General features: G+C 57.2%; 3 protein-coding genes across 3 annotated transcripts; 1 reads left to right on the top strand and 2 right to left on the bottom strand.

The window, feature by feature from the left end:
* Positions 1–140: 140 nt before the first annotated feature.
* LOC117650028 (WD repeat-containing protein 75) lies at positions 141–10,249 on the top strand. The gene is made up of 16 exons (XM_034393284.1): positions 141–322; positions 571–772; positions 861–1,027; positions 1,169–1,291; positions 1,387–1,574; positions 1,660–1,818; positions 1,898–2,097; positions 2,198–2,382; positions 2,469–2,611; positions 2,692–2,875; positions 2,955–3,133; positions 3,222–3,385; positions 3,491–3,685; positions 8,970–9,055; positions 9,162–9,427; positions 10,103–10,249. The coding sequence occupies exons 1-15, from the start codon at positions 192–194 to the stop codon at positions 9,385–9,387; spliced, it is 2,532 nt and encodes an 843-aa protein (XP_034249175.1). The 5' UTR covers positions 141–191; the 3' UTR covers positions 9,388–9,427; positions 10,103–10,249.
* Positions 3,699–4,798, bottom strand: LOC117650051. Its single transcript, XM_034393320.1, has 2 exons — positions 4,384–4,798; positions 3,699–4,227 (listed from the first exon to the last, which is right to left on the bottom strand). Exons 1-2 carry the CDS (start codon positions 4,576–4,578, stop codon positions 4,114–4,116), a joined length of 309 nt encoding a protein of 102 aa, XP_034249211.1. The 5' UTR covers positions 4,579–4,798; the 3' UTR covers positions 3,699–4,113.
* LOC117650036 (sodium channel protein Nach) lies at positions 9,423–16,991 on the bottom strand. Its single transcript, XM_034393296.1, has 10 exons — positions 16,890–16,991; positions 16,040–16,198; positions 15,675–15,869; positions 15,437–15,584; positions 15,192–15,325; positions 12,714–12,804; positions 12,349–12,634; positions 10,268–10,433; positions 9,956–10,053; positions 9,423–9,752 (listed from the first exon to the last, which is right to left on the bottom strand). The coding sequence occupies exons 2-10, from the start codon at positions 16,132–16,134 to the stop codon at positions 9,454–9,456; spliced, it is 1,512 nt and encodes a 503-aa protein (XP_034249187.1). The 5' UTR covers positions 16,135–16,198; positions 16,890–16,991; the 3' UTR covers positions 9,423–9,453.
* Between the last annotated feature and the right edge of the window lie 1,073 nt (positions 16,992–18,064).

The following is an 18,064-nucleotide window of genomic DNA, read 5'->3' as shown; positions in this document are numbered from 1 at the left end:
GAGAAAGGAAATTGTTTGGTCACTCAAGTAAAACGGAGGCGTTTCGTAGTTCCCGCTCCAACTGAACCCAATTCCGTCCTGTACATACCTGTGAGGTTCTTATTGACACTGGAGCTATTCGCATAAAAATTGTCTGCTTATCCACAGGCAGGTCTCATTATTTGCACGCGTCCTACAGTCAATGCTGCACCATGGTGGTTAGTTTACACATGGCGCAAGATAAAAATGTCAATTTATCCCAAACAGACGACAAATATGTTGTGCAGAGGATCGGAGGAGGTAGCATTGTTGACCGTAGACCAGTATTTTCCCCTGACGGCACGTAAGTACCCGTAAAGTTTTGATTTAACCTCTCGGTAGGTCTGGTCTGAAGGGAGGTTATGACCATGTTAGGACTTTATGAAAGAGGACTTCATTTTGAAATTGCCCTTTATTTTTCATTTTTATCCTTGAATTTTATTTTATTTATGCTTTTTTATTCATGACTGAATTTTTTTCTATCTCTCTACCATTTTAATGATCTGAAAAAGAACTTCTCTCATTGTAAACACTGGTTCCTGATCGTTACAGAATTTTGTTTGTTGTCTATGGCCAAATCATTCGAGCCTACAGCACCCGCACCGGGCAGCTGGTTAGAGATTATAAGGGTCTGTCACAACCAGCGGTTGGTGTTCAACTCCACCCTACTAGACCAGAATTGGTGGTCGCAGTGTCAGAATCAGGGGAAATGATGGCATGGCGGGAGGATTCGGGTATCCACATGTTGACAGTGGTGAGTTTTTAATTTTACCTTATCCTTCTTTAAATTTTTAAAATTATTTTTGAAGCAGGCATCATAAAGTTTCAACCCTCCCGAACAGAAATTATCGGTGGCTGCTCAATGTGATCATTTATTCAGCTTCAATCTGCTTCCATCAGAGGATGGTGATTGTGATATATTTGTAACATGGCAGAAGAAAAATTCTAGACAAGCTAACTTATCTGTTTTTTCATCCAAGGGGAAACACAAAACTGATTTCAATTTTAGGTGAGACTCTAAAAATAATGAGATAACATGCGTGTTTCAATTGGAGTACCTATGAATGTAAAGTGTAATTTTGTATTTGTCTGTGTTTTGTTTGTGTTTTAATCTTTATCCTTTGTTTTTTGGTTCTTCTTTAACTTTTAGTATAGATATTGGCACTCATAGTGTTGCTTTTGCATTTGGCTGCCACTCTAATGGAAAATATGTAGCCGCCATTTGTAAAGATAGATTGTACTCCACTGATTTGGCCAGAAATAAAGGTAACTGGTAAGTAGCATTAAAATATATGTATTGAAGTAGCTTATATGTCTCGTTAAATTATCTTTGGCATCTTTAATGTTTTCTCTTTCTTGATTCTTTAGGTTCCGAGTTTCAAAAGGAACAGTTCTTACTTGTGTTGCCTGCCATCCAACTGAGTGTTGTGTGGCCACAGGGGATGCTAGAGGACGGGTATTGATATGGAGAGATATCATTGATAACCCAGCACCCCCTCAGGCTGTTTACCACTGGCACACATTACCTGTAGCTGATGTTGTTTTTTCTCAATCAGGTATTTATATTTTACTCTAATGAAGCCCTGTGGTCTTAAATTTTAACCTTCCCTTTGAAAACAAATGAATGTTTATCTTGTTCAGGCTCATTTTTCTTTAGTGGAGGGGGAGAGTGCGTTTTGGTAAAATGGCGTTTAGATAATCCTCATGACAAAAGTTTTCTGCCTCGCCTATCTGCACCTATTTGCCACCTGAATACATCCAAGGACAATCTCATTGTTTCTGCATCAACTCAAGATAATGGTAAGAGTCTTACAACATGTTCTGTGTTCTGTATGTACAAGAAAAATGTAAATTGATTTATTTCCTCTTTGTCTCTTAGCCATACAACTAATTGATCCTCAGCGTCAAATTTTCAAAAGAATACAGTATTTTTCGTGGGGAGTTCAATCTGCTGGGCATGACCTCCCATTATTCCCTGCAGGACTCAATTTTGACAGAAGAACTCATTCCTTGGTTCTGAATAGTCGCACAGGACATATTCAGTTTTATAGTCCACGCACTCACAGCATTTTGTATAATGTATGTATATCCTCTTTGTCACTTTTGTCCGTTTAGTGGTTGTTCTTAACATTACAACTATAAACCTTTGTTCTCCCCTCAACCATTCAAAAATATTTAGTTGGATATAACTGTTCAAAACTACATTACTCAAGAAAGAAATGTAGAAATAATTAATACTGAAGTTATATGTGTTGCTTTGAGCAATTGTGGAAAATGGTTATCAACAGTAGAGTACATTGACAATGGAGAAATGACTGTGCAGGTTTCTTTGAAGTTCTATACCTTTAATCACACCACTCAGAGGTAAGTCTTGATTTTTTTTATTGCATTAAAAAAAATCTTTACACGGCATTCTGATAAATCCATCTTACATTTTATTTTTTGGACAGGCATTCACTAAATACTTCCATTAACCTACCTCATGATGGTCGAGTGTATGCACTTCGATTCCGCCCTGCTGAAAATGATGATATGCTAATGGCTGTAACCACAGGTGCAGATAAGAAATTTCGCATTTGGGGATTGGCATCAGGTACCAAATGTTTTCCTTTTGATGTTCCACCAGGACCAATGCTTTAGGATTCCATTGTATTAATACAAATATTATTTCAGGGAAACACTGGCATTGTATAAGTATGGGTCACTATCGTGATCTATCTGTTCGAGATGCAGCCTTTTCAAGTGATGGCTCAGTACTTGGAATTTCTTTTGATTCCACTCTCACTTTATGGAACCCTGATAGCTGTGATTTTCAGTGTAGTCTTTCTCCAGCAACTCCCAAGGGCCCTCCCATTATGTAATGAGCTCAGTCATCTTGTTTCATTTGAATTGCTGCGTATCACCCATTTCATCCATCACTTCTTTCCTGGTTTCAGGTCCATCCAGTTTGGCAGCAGAGATTGCTGTCATTTAGTTGTTGCTGGTTCCTCAGAAGGGTTGACTGTATGGAGCATTCTTACCCTTTCAATCGTGTGGACTGTTCCTCTTGAGCTGACAATTTTATGTAAAGACCCCTTTTCCAAATATATGGCGGCATTTACTAAAGACAATACATGTGAGATTTCACCTTTTTTTCATTGACTTTAAAAAAATTAATTTTATTCTCAAAATTTTAAAAAAATTTCATTTTTTTTTTCTTTTAGTATATGTGTTTTCTCCAAAGGAGTCAAAACCAGTGTTTAGGCATCAAGATATTTGTCCCAGTGGTACTAGAATTTTATGTGCAACGTTTGCACCTAGAATGAATCCAAAATCTGATGGTTCTTGGCAAGCTTCAAGCCAACTTTATTTTATTGACTCAAATCAGGTATGTACTGCTGTGCACTGCTGTGCTTTTTATATCATCTTATCTTATGTTTTGGAAAGTTATGAAGAGAAGGGATCAGTTTCAAATGCATTGTTTTTCTTCCAGGAGCTTCTTGCCCTTCAGAATGCCAAAGAAATAACTGATGTGACTGAGTCTGGTTTAGAAGGCCTTCCAGAGTGGGCTCCTGCTCTGACTCCTTTCAGTTCTCTTGTGGCAAAGCAGACTTCCTCCTCAGCGATAGCTCAAGCCGGAACCCAGCACAATCAATTAGGATTAGCTGGGAGAAAGGAACTGGAAGAAGTGAGTACTCCTCATCATTTTTTCATATTTATTCTTAAACAAGTCATATGAACTAACATACTGTGAAAAATACTACAAATATAAAAATATTTACACCCTCCTAATTGCAACATAAAAGAAAACATAATTTAGAGGAGGAATTGTTCGCAAGATATTTTTCTGCATCTCACATTTGGGCTTGTAATAAGGGATTTTTTTTTCTTTTCTTACATTTTGCACGATAACTCCTCATAAATGCAGCAACAATTTCTAATGAGATCGATCTTTCTTCTGCTTTTATTAGTGGTATGGCTTCTCACTGACACATTCTTTGGCATAAAAAAAAAGAACGACATACCCTACTTAATTAATGAAAGGCCCTCATACGGCCTACATACAACAACAAATAAGTAATTCATAGTGATGATTTTTGTATTGACTTTCTTTGGTCAATGCTTCCGATCAATTCGAAAATGGCGACACCTTTTGTGCTGGGTGACAAGATCAAACTTACGATAGCGTAAGCAATGCCACTGTGGTATCTGCTTCATGTTCTCTAGAACCTGAAACAGAAGATGGCATTATTTTCTATTTTGACTCACTGCATGTTGCTCAAAAGCTGAACTCAAGATATTTTTTTTTCCAGCTCTTGTAGGCTACAGTGAAACTTTACTTGGCTACTACAGTATGTTTTCCCTGTGCTTGGGGCATTTACTCACCTGGTCGGGGCTGGCCATGGCCATAGGTTTGGCTCGTGCGGGAGTGGTGTGCGCCACTAGAAGCGCCAGCACCAGCACTGCCAGGAGGGAGGCGGGCAGCAGCAGCGGCGCGGATGTCCTGGACGAGGCTCTGGACGGGGTCCTAGGCGAGGTCCTGGACGTCCTCAGTGGGCCGGGACCCGGACCCGCGCCCATCGCGCCATGGGCCGCGGCGCGGGCGAGCTCCTCGGTGGCAGCCAGGGCCTTGGGGGTCTTGGGGACCGGCAGGATGGCGGTGGCGCGGGGTAGTGCCGTGCCGGGGGCTCGACGGCGAAGCCGGTGTCTGGTGTCGGAGTCAGAAGCGCGCCTCTCCTCGCGAACGCCGCGAAACTGGACTGAATGCGGGCAGGACGCAGAGGGCTGCGGCCGGAAGGAGGCAGACTCGCGGACTAACGTGCAAGCTAAAGCCAAGGCGGAGCGCGGAGCGGCCACGGCGTCGAGCCCGCTATCCTGCCCTGCCCGCCCACCCCGCCGGCCCCTCCCCTCCCCTTCTTCCGAAGTCGGTGCCGGTGCCTCGCCCCGCCGCTCGCCCCTATGCTATGCAGCTAGCCGGCGATATTGCAGTGACCCTGGCGGGTCCTGGCGGGTCCTGGCGGTACTGGGGGAGGGCTTGTAGGGCGGTGGGGCGGGGGTCGTACCCCTGGGACGGGCACGCGGGGTTCGGCCTGATCCGCCCCTCCGTTGCGCACGCAAGGCACGCGCACCACTGCGGAGGAGACAGTCCCGCTTTCCGTGCGCGCGAGAGAGACGCAGCACTGCAGGTGCGGCGGCGTTGCCCCGCCCCCGCCCGCATAGCACTGCACTCCGATGCGCCACGCCGCGCTTGACCGCGCCGCCGCGTCGCGATGAGACGCCAAAGTGACACGGGAGGTCGCTGCGGGCTGGCCTGGCTGGCCTGGCCGGCCTGGCTGGCCTAGAGGCTGGCCCGGCTCTTTTCTAGCAGGCCAGACTAGAGCAGAGGACGGGGACGAGGTCACGACGCGTCACGTAGGCACAATCGGGTCGCAGGACCTGCAGGACCCGCTGCCCTGGCAGATTCCGTCGATGGCGGGGATCGATCCCGCGCACCGCGTCGTCCTCGTGGACGTCGGGCTGGGCCGGGCGGCAGAGCCTCGCCGCGCAACGCGGTACCGGCCGGCTGGAGCGCCGGTCCGGGTAGACCCGCCTGTAGCGCACGCGTGCCCTAGGGTTGCCTACCTGCCCGGCGCCCCGCCCGGACAGCACGCCCTCTGGAAGGCTCTGGGTGGAGCGCGTCGCGGCGCGGCCCAGGCCGGCCCAACGCGGCGCTGTTGAGTCGGACTGTACGACTGCTCAGTTCAAGCACCCCGCCATGGCGGAGCCACGGCGCAGGGATGGCCCTTGGAGGCGTGGCGCGGCGCGGCCGCAAGTCATCCGTCCTCATCACGGTGCCCGAGTCACGCCTGCAGGCTGATGCCGAGCAGGGGTTTCGCCGCTCCGTCTCTCTCGCGCCCTTGTGGGCCGTCCCGCGAGTGTGAGAGAGAGAGACAGAGCGACGAAAGCGCTTGTCGCGCCCCTCGCACAGTGGGCCAGAAGGCCGGTGGAGGCGGCCAAAACTCTGGACGCGTTTTGAGCTCGAAAGTCGCTGAATAGGACTCGGACCGAACGTGTGACCCCACCAATGGATTCCTCGTTCGGAGAGCAATCCATTGGTGGGGTCACACGTTCGGTTCGAGTCCTATTTAGCGACTCTGGAGCTCAAAACGCGTCTGGAGTTTTGGCCGCCTCCACCGGTCTTCTGGCCCACTGTGCCTCGCCCGGTCGCTGCCATGTGCCCCACATGCAGCCGGGCCACGTTTGGCGGCTCCTGCTCCTGTCGAGCGATTGCGCTGTCTTTGTCGCACTCATGCAGTGTGCCGAAGGGGTGCAGGCAGAGCGAGGAGTGCGGGCGGCGGATTCCCTCGACAAACTTTCAGCAGATTGATTCCGAGAGTCATCGTCCTGTCTCACTCGCACCTATAGGGGACGCCTCCTATGAGTGCAAGAGAGACAGACCGACGAAAACGACTCTCGGAATCAGTCTGCAGACACGAGGCACTCCGGGCTGGCGTGGCTGGCGCACAGTGGGCCAGAAGGCCGGTGGAGGCGGCCAAAACTCTAGACGCGTTTTGAGCTCGAGAGTCGCTAAACAGAACTTGCGCCGAACGTGTGGCCCTACCAATGGATTCCTCGTTCGGAGAGCAATCCATTGGTGGGGTCACACGTTCGGTTTGAGTACCTTTTGACGACTATGGAGCTCAAAACGCGTCTAGAATTTTGGCCGCCTCTACCGGTCTTCTGGCCCACTGTGTGGCGCCCCAGGCGCAGGCTCCCGCACCAGCTCGAGCCAGAGCCCGCTCGTCGCGTCGGGGACGTTGGCGGCGTCGGCGTGCTTTCGGCGTGATTCGGGGAAGACGAGACACGACGCCGCGTCGGCCGCCTCCGCCGCGTCCGTCCGCGTACACCCGCGGGGCACGTGCTCCCGTACTCCGCTACGCTGTCTGGCTGGCGGCGCGGCGGCGCGCTGGCGGGCCGAGATGGCTCACGGCTTGATGGACCTAAACGGAGTTTACGCGGCGCTTCAGACTGATTCCGAGAGTCGTTTTCGTCGCGCTGTCCCTCTCGCACTCATGGGGCCCTTATGGGTGCGATGGAGACAGCACGACGAAAACGGCTCCCGGAACCAGTCGGCCGCCTGCGGCCGGGGCGGAGTCACTTTGCCGGGAATCGAACCCCGGCCCGGCCGGGCCCCAGGAAGTGGAAGGTGTGGGGGTGTTTGCGGCTGGTTACTCATTGTCAACACGTTGAGTCACACTATGATGATTGACGGCGCGGTCGGCCGGGGGCGGGGCGGGGGCGTCGCCGCAGTGACCGGCGTTGACCGGCTCTCATCAGGCACTTCGCTGCATCCGCTTCATCGCGCAACGCAACGCGACACGCCGAGCCGGCCAGCCCCGCGGCGCGCGCGCCTGAGGCGTTCGTTGTTGACTCTGGCAGGAGCTGGCCGCCGCCAACATCCCCGACGTGTCCCCGACGCCGACCCTACCCAATGCGCGCAACTTCAATCCGACTCGACTCGAACCAGTGTTGCCACAAGTCCACGCGCCAACGTTGAAAGGGTTGACAGCCTCAGCGTGCCTCCTGTAGTCGGAAATTTTTGATGCGATTGCCCTGATATCGCCCGGGCTGTGGTCAGCAACCCTATCAACAAGGGTGCGTCCTGAAAGAATTTGCCTGCACCTGTGGCAACACTGACTTGAACCTCGAAGCGGCCTGGACCAGCGACGAGCTTTGCTGCGACGCGTGCTAGGGTGGGCGCACAGTGGACTCCCTGGTTGTCGTTCGATGTGGCCGAGTGATAGCGCATGCCGTCCTTGTCGGGGTGCTTCGCCTGCAAGGTCCGCACGCCACCGATCGCCTGTCCCCCGGGGGTGCGCGCCACCGCCATGTAGATCGTTATCGTCGCGAATGGCCGTCGAAACTCGAGTGGCGTGGCGGCGCTCCGCTTGGAGCTCCGCTTGGAGCACGTCGGCAATTTGGTGAATCCACGCCACCGTGCCATCACGCCACGTGATATGGCCGTCCGTGACAGTTGCCATGGCGGCGACGCTAACGTGGAGGGTTTATTGATTTGGACGTGCGTGGCCGCCGACGGCTTGCTGAAGGCCTCGGCCAGGGTGCCCGCTTGGCCCGGGTCAGGAACGGAGAAGAAAAATCAAAATTGGACCTGCTCGGTTTGACCGGCGCTCGAACCCGGGTCAGCCGAGAGCGCCGGGCAACAGCAGGGGCTGGCCTGCAAGTCGGGGACCTTGAGTGTGTGTCCCGTCGTCGTTGGTGGCTTGGCTCGCGTCGCGTCGCGTGGTTTGGCTTTAACAAGTGGGTCGCACAACGTCGTCGCGCCGCCTGGCGTGGCGCGGCCGCGGCGTCGCGTCTCCTGGCCGAGCAGAGACGGAGCCTGGATCGGTGGCCACCGGGACCGCCGCTGTCTGCCTGTCTGTCCGTCTGCCTATCTGTCTGTGTGTCTGCCCGCGTGTCTGCCCGCGTGTCTGCCCGCGTGTCTGCCCGCGTGTCTGCCCGCGTGTCTGCCCGCGTGTCTGCCCGCGTGTCTGCCCGCGTGTCTGCCCGCGTGTCTGCCCGCGTGTCTGCCCGCGTGTCTGCCCGCGTGTCTGCCCGCGTGTCTGCCCGCGTGTCTGCCCGCGTGTCTGCCCGCGTGTCTGCCCGCGTGTCTGCCCGCGTGTCTGCCCGCGTGTCTGCCCGCGTGTCTGCCCGCGTGTCTGCCCGCGTGTCTGCCTGCCCCGCTGTCCGCCCTCATCGCCACAATCACGTTGCATCTCTATCCAGGTCATTTTGATCAAGGTGCAGGTGCGCTTGGGCGACGCAGCGCTGCGCCGCGACCGCCAAATACTGGTCCAAGTCGGCGGCAATTGTGAGCTCTGGCGCGCGACGGAAAGTGACAGCCGAAACCAGTTCGAGCCGACGTGATTGGATGGGGCTGCTAATGAGTTAAGAAGCCACCAGTGTGTGTAACCCTTTTTATTTTTCCATTGCAGTTGCTGGCCGCGCCCGCGCACACCATGCCGCCCCAGCATCTGCTCTGCGGCGGCATCCTGGGGTCCCTCCTCGTCAGGACGACGAGGTGAGCATCGCGCGCCAAGCCCGCGCCTCGTCGTGGTGTTGAACCCGCGACTATTTCCCTCTGGACTATTTCTGCGACGCGCCGTCATGATGTTTATTTGTTCCAGCGCGGACGGCGACGCCGAGCAGGACGACGATCGCGAGCCCGCCGCCGCTGCGGACTCGGACTCGAGCGACGACGAGGATGACAAGGCCGTCTCGGTGGAGAAGAAGGAGGAGCCAGCGGTGGCCGCGATGGCTGCCATGACGGTCGCCCAGGTGGAGGACGCGGAGGCCGTCCTGAAGAAGGTGCTGTCGGAGCGCCTGGACTGGGCTGAGAGTCTGCTGCTGTAGCGGTCGCCGCGCGGACGAGGCCGAGGCCGTGGACTGGAAGGTGGGTCAGGTGGTCGCGCAGCCACACTAGAAGCGCGAGTAGTAGCTGGGGTCCTGTGGGGGCAGCGGGCCGTGCACCAGGTTGTTGGCGTAGTGGCCCGTGCTGCCGGTGCGGCTGGGGCGCAACGCGGCGCCGCTCGTGGGCCCCACCATGACCGGCACCAGCGCCGACGCCTTGTCCAGCTTGTCGCTCTTCTTCTCCTTGCTGTCCTCCTCCTCCTCGGCGTCGTCCGGGCGGCACAGGCGCAGCGAGAAGTAGTAGAAGAGCTCGACGAAGCTGAGCAGGCTGGCGCCCACGAACAGGCCGGCCGCACCGCCCATGGACACTGTCGGGGGTCCCAAGTTCGAGCGGTCAATCGACTGGCTTTTTTCAGCCTGACAGGCGGATTCCAAGAGGCGTTTTCGTCGCTCTGTCTCTCTCGCACTCATGCGTCGTTGCCCATGGGTGAGAGAGACAGAGCGACGAAAACGACTCTCGGAATCAGTCTGCAGTCTGCAGCCGTAGGGATTGTTCGGGAAGCTTACTCACCAACCATGTCGAGGCGCCCTCTCACCACGTTCCTCTTGTAGCGCTCGCTGGGCAGGCGATCCAGCATGAGCTCAATGCGCGAGGTGTTGTGCGCGATGCTGCCGAACAAACGAAGGGATTAACACGTCCACCTTTTTCGTGTTTCAGGTTGAGCGCGGTCGGAACATTCGGGCCCTTACATCGACGTTCGACATGAAGGAAAAGAAAATCACTGATGACTCGGAAATTATGTTGTTGAGACAAATTTATGAACTTTTGTTAAAATTTTTACAATAAATTGTATCAATGAATCAATGGTGTCTTTTTCCTCACCCGAATGACTCCTGTGTCACGATGTTGTACTCTGGCTCCGTGCAGGCGGGCACGCACGGGCAAGATAGACCCTCCTTTCTGCTCCAGCTGGTCTTCAGGACCGAGAAGCTCGTGTAGTGCTGGTACAGGCACATCAGCCCCTCGAGGGAGCAGATTTCTGATTCCTCTGCAAGCGCAGTCAAGACGCTACATAGTTCCAATCAAAAGAAGGCGTGGATTGGGGTGGGAGGAGGGACTCAGCAAACCTCAACAAATGCAGGCAGTGTCCCCTTTGCGGCAGTCACCCTCTACTTGGGGAGAAGAGGGGGGGGGAGTGAAAAGTAAACCGAAAACACGATTTACAAGCGGACACAACATACAGTATTGTGGAGACGCGGGTGAAGGGGAGCGTCCCACATACTACTTTGGAAAGATAATGGACTGGACAAGGGTCACACCCCTACACAAATGAGGCAGTATCCGCCTTTGCGCAGCACCCTTACTTGGGAGAAGAGTGAAAAGTCCGAAACCGATTTACAGCGGCACCATTTGTGCCAGCCGGGGTGACTAAGGATGCAGTACCGCCCTACTCCCATGGCAAGATAATGGATGGACAAGGTGTCATATCCTGAGGCACAATGGTGCGACCAGATTACTGGAAAACACTGAGATCCAACGCTTGATTAGCGTAAATTGGTGCAATGCAAAAGCATTGCACATAAGTGCAATGTCCCATTCCCATGCATTAGCATAGGGCATTTTCGGCGACATTGCACGTAAGGTGCAATATGGCTGAGGCATTGCACGTATGGTGCGATATCTCGACGCATTGCACCATACGTGCAATACTCATGGCGTTTGGAATTTCAGTGAGGCCACACCCCCACTTACTCTAGTTCACCCTAACCGACTGAGATATAACGCGACGGACGGACTACAGGGGCAGTTGGAGACCGGGACGGAACCAGGCGCCACGCTGCACGGGACGAGACGCTACGGAGACCGCGGAGAGACCGACGGAGATACGAGAGACTGTGAGTGGATTTCGGAGGCCGAAAGAAATTTAGAATATAGAGAGTGTATACCATTCAAAGTGTTGTGTTGTTATTCTCCCTGTGCCATTTCGTTCACGCTCGACTGTGTCCAGAGTCTGTCCGGTACTGTTGAACAAGGAAGACAGTTTTAGAAACGAGGACGTTTGCTTCGGAAGGAGGGGGAGCAGGCTTTAGAGTTAGGAATTTAGTTTTAGAAGCTAGGGTAGGAGTAAGGTTGGAGCAAGTTTAAGGTTTAGATGTAATGAATTAATAATAAACCTAGGACCACCAAGTACGGTAGTGAAAAGTAAAAAGCGGTATGACACTCAGCTCAGCACCGCTGCCACCAGTTTGTGGTGTGGGTGTTTTGCTAGTGTTTTACTTTCGCCAGTGTGGCGCGCTGCTCAAGCTCATTATCACCCTTCGCCGGCCCGCGAGTGTCCGTCCGGGACAAGCCTTTTCGGCTGCGTTTAAGCAGCAACGTCCGGGACTTGCCGTTTCGGTCCGTCCGGGACAAGCCTTTTCGGCTGCGTTTAAGCAGCAACGTCCGGGACTTGCCGTTTCGGATTTTACACTACACTGACAGTCACAGGGGAGCGGGAGCAGCCGGCCCATGGCTGTACTTATTGTTCTGATAGGCTATGGGTTAATCCTCTGAGTGCTACGAGTCGAGCGTGAACGAAATGGCACAGGGAGAATAACAACACAACACTTTGAATGGTATACACTCTCCATACTCTAAATTTCTTTCGGCCTCCGAAATCCACTCACAGTCTCTCGTATCTCCGTCGGTCTCTCCGCGGTCTCCGTAGCGTCTCGTCCCGTGCCGCGTGGCGTCTGGTTCCGTCCCGGTCTCCAACTGCCCCTCCGCTAGTCCGTCCGTCGCGTTATATCTCAGTCGGATAGGGTGGACCAGAGTAAGTGGGGGTGTGGCCTTTGTCCAGTAGTTTTCCGGTCGGAAGTTGTGTCGTAGGGGTGTGACCCTTGTCCAGTCCAGTATCTTTCCAAAGTAGTATGCGGGATGCTCCCCTTCACGCGCGTCTCCACAAGTATTATTCGGACACTCACTGGCGTTGGGCATGAGGTGCGAGGTGCAGTTGCACTGCGCGAGCTGGGCCTTCTTGCGGCACTCGGTGATGCAGGCCGAGTACGAGTAGTAGCGGTACACGGACAGGTCGTTCTCGTCGTCGAACTGGCACTTGCGCTGCATGGTGGACGTGTCCCGGACGCCGGGCTCGTTCTCGATCTCGCGCACCGCGATGCCGAAGCGCTTGTGGATCAGCGGCGCCGCCACGAACACCTCCGAGCTGAGCGAGTTGAGGAACGGCACGTCCTCGGCGGAGTGGATGTGCACCTGGAAGGGGAAATGGGCGTTCGGCACGGGGATTCGAACCGGCGACCTGGCTCTCGCGAGATACACGCTCAGAACTCACGTTGCTCTGCACACGCAGCTCCAAGTACACGGACGCCTTGGGTTCTTTGCGGTTCGCCAAGATGGGCATCATGTCCTTCTTGCCGTTCACCCTGAAAGTGCAAGCCGGCATTAGGGTTCAACATGAGCGAGTACGCTGCCCTCGATTGGTCACGATAGTTCTCAAAACCAGTCACCGTGGGAGTCAGCCCCATCGAAGGGTCGCAGAAAAATATTTTGGGGTCGCGGCTTGGCGCCTGTGGAGCTCTATACACTGTAAGAAGGTTGGCGGGGTGGCACTGTCCGCTGCCACCTGCCGCCCCAGTGCGCCTGAGTGCGCCCCGAGTGCAGCGCCTTCCCGAAACAACAGTGGGGCTTCGAGAGGCGGCCTTCCTTTCGATTGGCTGTGTTGACAGTGCGAGGGGCGGCCCTAACCTCACCGGGACGGGCCGGGGAGCATGTCGGGCGCTGCCCAGGTCCTGGACGACGAGTTCGTCTTCCTCGCGTCCCTCGTGAACCCCGTGTACGCCGCGCTCCCCGAGCACCGCGACGTGGTGCGGCTGTGGCTGGAGCGCCTGTTCCTGACGCCCACACTGGTGGACAGCGCCCGCCGGGACAGGAACGAGTACCTCAGCCGGCTGTACCACGGCATGATGTCGGGCCGCCTGGACGCCGTGTTCCTGGACGAGCCCCCCGAGGGCGCGCTGCGGCCCCCGGAGGACGTGTTCCCGGCGCTCAGCGCCACGGCCTGGCTGGACGACGTGGCGGCCGGCGGGACGGCGCAGCCCGCCAAGCCGCAGGGCTGCGGCGACGCCGACGACCGCACGTACCTCGCCACCCAGGTGCTGCCCGAGGGCAGGGGCGCCTTCGGGTACCTCGCCGTGTCGCTGGCCCCCACGGGGCCGCACTGGGACGGCGGGGCCCAGGGCCGGCCGCAGGCCACACCGGGGTGGGGCCCCAAGGAGCCGCAGGCCTCGTCCACGCCACTGGTGGCCAGCCCCGCCAGCGTTGCGGGACACGGACGGGGACGTGAACGGGAGGTGAGGACGTGTCTCCGTCTCATAAACTGCCCGGATACTGGCCAGATGCTTTCGTCGCTTTGTCTCCCTCGCATTCACAGGGCTGCCCGTAGGGGCGCGAGGGAGACAGAGCGATAAAGCACTGTTCGTAATCAGCCTGCAGGACTCGGTGGGGTGCTGGAGGGCAGAGCCCCCGCCGAGCAGCGGCAGCAGCTGCTGGAGTTCTACGACTCGCTGATCAGCGACCTGGACCGAGCATTGAGCGAGCCCGCGAGGCCCAACCCCGCGCTGGAGAGGCTCATCGCCTCCTTGAAGGCAAGGGCACTGGAAGGTGGTGCGGAGGGTCCGGGCCGGGGTGCGTTTCCTGCACTGTCAGCCTGTCGGTCCACAGGACTCGTCGGCCATGTCGCTGGGGCCGGACTCGGACGCGAGTGGCGCGTCGCCGCAGCAGGCCGAGCTCCTCGCCAAGCTGCGCGAGCGGCTGGTCGGCCGGCGCTCGCGAGCGGAGCGGCGGTCGCTGGCCCTGGACGAGCTGGAGCTGGAGGCGTCCCAGTCCCAGGTCGAGGCCTCCGTGTCCGTGGAGACGCCGCGCCGCGCCGCACGGAGGGACGAGGACGACGTGTGGAACATCAAGCCCGAGAACGTGGCGCTGCTTTCGGGGGCCTACCCGCGCGAGCTGGTGCAGCGCTTCCTCGACGGCGTGGTCCGCGAGCGCGTGGCCGTGCTCGGCAGGGTGCGCGCCCGCCGCTACTTCCACCAGCACGTCGAGGTGAAGCGTGAAAACGGACGCGCGGCGCGGAGTCGAACCCTCGATGACGCGAATTCCCACCGCTAACCGCGTGGCGAACCGACCAGGGCCTGGAGGACAGCGCCGCCGAGGACATGGAGCACTACCGCGACGGCATGGAGGCGTGGGCCGGCGTGATGCAGAGGTACGAGAGCGCGCCGAGCGTGCGTCGCAGCGCCGACGACGCAGCGCGCCAGGCAGAGCGGTGCGCCGAGCTCGCCGACAAGACCACGACCATGATGAGGGAGCTGGGCACCGCCAGGCAAGAGTACTTCGACCAGGAGGAACAGCAGAAGGGCGTGCAGGTGAGGGCCGCTTGTCTAGGGTTCGCCAACGTGCAGGCCTTCGTCTGCCTCCGCCTGTCGTCACCCTGGTCCTGGTCTTCCCCGGCCGCAGGAGCGGCTCCGCGCCGACATCGAGTTGCTGCGCGCCGAGGAGGCCGTGCTCAAGCGCCGCCTGCACCAGATGCTGAGCAGGGCCAACAAGTGACCGGCCGCGGCCTCGGCCCCTCGGATTGGCCCCTCGGATTGGCCGCTCGGATTGGCCGCTCCGAACGGCGCGGCGCTTTGACAGGGGAGACCCGAACTCCCGCCACGATGCGACGACGGCGGCCTCGGCGACGTGGACCCGACGCGCGAAAGCAAATGAAATAAACGCATACGGTTTCGGAGAGGCCGCCGCCGCCGCCGCCTACCTCAGGCCTTGCTCCGAGTTTAGCGCGAAGCACGTCCCGATCTCGGTGTCGAGCGGCAGGAAGTGGTCGCAGCAGTTGAAGGCCACGTTGTTGACCCTGCACTCGGAGAAGATCTCGGGGCAGCCGCTGCGGATCTGTGTGGACAGTGTGGGGGACGGCGTCGTTAGGAGCATTGCGCGGGGTCGTGGTGTGACGGCGCGCGGTGCGGCGTGCAGGCCGTGCAGTGTACCAGGATGGATGCGTACCGTCTTCGCCAGTTTCGTGAAGTTGGACTTGGGGCACTTGACGTGGCCGTCGAAGCAGAACTCCTTGATGTAGTACGCCGAGCCCCGGAAGTACGATATCTCCTTCAGAACTTCATCCAGGTTAAAGTCATGGTCCTCGCCGTACAGCCTGTGTCGCAATAACACCAAAGACACGCCAAAGTTCTTGCATGAAATTCATCGCAACATTACGAAACACAATGCATAGACTTTGACTGACTTGGCGCTCATGAAGTACACGCGCTCCATGTTGTCCTCCTCGCACACCGAGATGGCCGGGAAGGTGGTGTCCCAGTCCAGGTAGGTGCTCTCCACCACGAAGCTGATGGCGTTGTTCTGGAAGGCGTCCCACGAGGCCAACATGAGCCAGCCGGAGGACACCCACGACACCAGGCAGCAGGCCAGCCAGAACACTCTGCCAACGGGGCGAGGCGAGCAAACATTACACTTTTGCAATCGACATTATTTCTCTCGCTTAAACGGCTAGAGGAAGAAAAGTTGGGTGCGTGACCCCATTTAAAGTTCAATTTAAGAGGGGTTTATCCCAACCCGGAATCGGACCGCTGAGATCGCTGAGATAGTCACCGTTCGGTCCAGTGGCGCTCCTTCTGCGCGACGAATCGCAGCCCGTGAAGGGATGTGTTGTTGAGGAAGTCCCTGACGGCGCCGAACACTCCCATTTTGGCGAGGCGAGGCGAGACTTGCGGCGGCCGAAACGGAGTTCACATGGCGGGGTGCGGGGGCCTGCACACACGTGAGTCACTGTACGAACGCTGATTCTGTCTCTCTCGCACCCAGGGGGCGACCCTTACAATGCGAGAGAGACAGCGACGAAAACCTCTGCTGGGCCGCGGTGCCCAGTGGGCCAGAAGACCGGTGAAGGCGGTCAAAACTCCAGACGCGTTTAGAGCTCCAGAGTCGCTAAACAGGACTCGAACCGAACGTGTGACCCCACCAATGGATTGCTCTCCGAACGAGGAATCCATTGGTGGGGTCACACACTCGGTTTGAGTCCCATTTAGTGACTCTGGAGACCAAAACGCGTCTAGAATTTTGGCCGCCGCCACCGATCTTCTGGCCCACTGTGCGGTGGCCGCGGCGAGCGCCTGCAGTCAGCCCGGTAGGCAAGTCGGCCGCGCGTCTGTCGAATGGGTTGCCTGCCTTCCAGGCGGCCGGCCGCGGCGCGTAGAGTCCTGGAGCGAAGCAAGAAGCGCGACGGAAAGCCCTGGACGCTGCTCACGAACCGAGAGTCTCGGCACCCGCCGACTACACGGCAAAGAGGGTGCCTCTAGGATCAGACTTGACGTTCTTCCTGTCCGTGCAGGAATCGGCTCAAATACCGAAATTGTTGGAGTCGGCGTGCTTTGCTTTGGCTGTGATCGAACAGTGGATGCGGTTCTGGGCCTTTCCCCGGTTTTCCCCGTCCGATACGAACCCTAGAGCGTCCAGCAGGCCTGCACGTCCGGCGCTCGGCGGCAAGGGGCGTCCAATGTCCAACGTCGAGTGTCGGTGACGGCCTCGACGGCGTGCAGCCAGCCCAGCCCAGCCAATGGACACGCGCTCAATTATTCAGCCATCCAGCACCAGCACTGGCAGGGGCAGGGGCAGGGGGGACGGGGGCAGCCAGAGATGGCATCGAGACAGCGCCGCAGCGCCACGGGATGCCCGTCGTCAATTTTTAATGCGAATCTGATAGAAAGAACGACCGCCAGCCCTGCGCTGCCTTTCGCCGATTTTCCCGGTGACGGGGGGGGAGGGGGAGGGGAGGACGGCGTGGCGTGGGCCGGGAGTAGCGTCACGTCGCGGCACTACGCCCGTCGCCAGGCCGCTTTTCCAGCGCGGGGTAGGGTCGCGGCCGGCCGGCCTGCTGGAAAGGCGTCGTCGGGAAAGGCGCGGAGCACTGACGGTGCACCGACGATGACGAGGTAAACGGCCGTGCAAATGAATGAGGCGCCGAGGCGACGGGCGAGGCGGCGAGGCGCTGCACCGCCGTGTCATATCCGCCGCAGCGCGCTTATTGTGTGGAATGCGAGTCAAGCCGGAACGCCCATGCAGCCCGCCATATGTTCGCGCTCGGCCGCGCCCCGCCCCGCCCAGGGGGCCCCCCCCCGCCCCCCGCCCCGCCCCGCCCGCCCGCCCCGCGTCGCCGCGGCTAGGCCCGGCTCCAGCCTCCTCACCGCCACCTGAGTGTGTGGGACGATCGTGCGTGGTCGTCCGCCTGTGTGTGTGTGTGTGTGTGTGTGTGTGTGTGTGTGTGTGTGTGTGTGTGTGTGTGTGTGTGTGTGTGTGGAAAGGGGGGGAATAAGTCCTCACAGAATGCCATATGCCGTCACTACGCGGTCATTACCGGATCGTTATTATCACTTAGAACAAATCATCGGAACAAGTCGAGAGGCGCTTGAGAGGCGCCGTGTCGGCCCGGCCGGCCGGACTCTCTGGATTGACGGTCGGACGATGCTGTCGTCTGCTGGAGCAGGCGTCACGACCGCGTCATGCCCGCCCCGCCCCGCCCCGCCCCGCTCCGCCACACCACGCCACGCCAAGCACACACACTGGAAACCTGGAACAGCTAGCTGGAGACGGCATTGGAACGGGCCTGCTGGCGTCGGT

The sequence above is a fragment of the Thrips palmi genome, unplaced genomic scaffold, assembly GCF_012932325.1.
Source record: "Thrips palmi isolate BJ-2018 unplaced genomic scaffold, TpBJ-2018v1 HiC_scaffold_4, whole genome shotgun sequence".
In the NCBI taxonomy this organism is placed as follows: Eukaryota; Metazoa; Arthropoda; class Insecta; order Thysanoptera; family Thripidae; genus Thrips; species Thrips palmi.
The sequence above is the reverse complement of the archived record's forward strand: the minus strand, read 5'-3'. Positions and strand labels throughout refer to the sequence as shown.

Bases quoted from the DNA above. Each gene is read 5' to 3' on its own strand.
- LOC117650028 (XM_034393284.1), top strand. From the start codon at position 192: ATGGTGGTTAGTTTACACATGGCGCAAGATAAAAATGTCAATTTATCC. The intron at 1,028-1,168 runs GTGAGACTCTAA...TTTAACTTTTAG, and splicing joins AAAACTGATTTCAATTTTAG to TATAGATATTGGCACTCATA. The intron at 1,819-1,897 runs GTAAGAGTCTTA...TTTGTCTCTTAG, and splicing joins TGCATCAACTCAAGATAATG to CCATACAACTAATTGATCCT.
- LOC117650051 (XM_034393320.1), bottom strand. From the start codon at position 4,578: ATGGGCGCGGGTCCGGGTCCCGGCCCACTGAGGACGTCCAGGACCTCG. The intron at 4,228-4,383 runs GTGAGTAAATGC...CTTCTGTTTCAG, and splicing joins CCATGGCCAGCCCCGACCAG to GTTCTAGAGAACATGAAGCA.
- LOC117650036 (XM_034393296.1), bottom strand. From the start codon at position 16,134: ATGGGAGTGTTCGGCGCCGTCAGGGACTTCCTCAACAACACATCCCTT. The intron at 12,635-12,713 runs GTGAGTTCTGAG...TTCCCCTTCCAG, and splicing joins AGCTGCGTGTGCAGAGCAAC to GTGCACATCCACTCCGCCGA. The intron at 10,434-12,348 runs GTGAGTGTCCGA...CTGCGCTTGCAG, and splicing joins GCACCTCATGCCCAACGCCA to AGGAATCAGAAATCTGCTCC.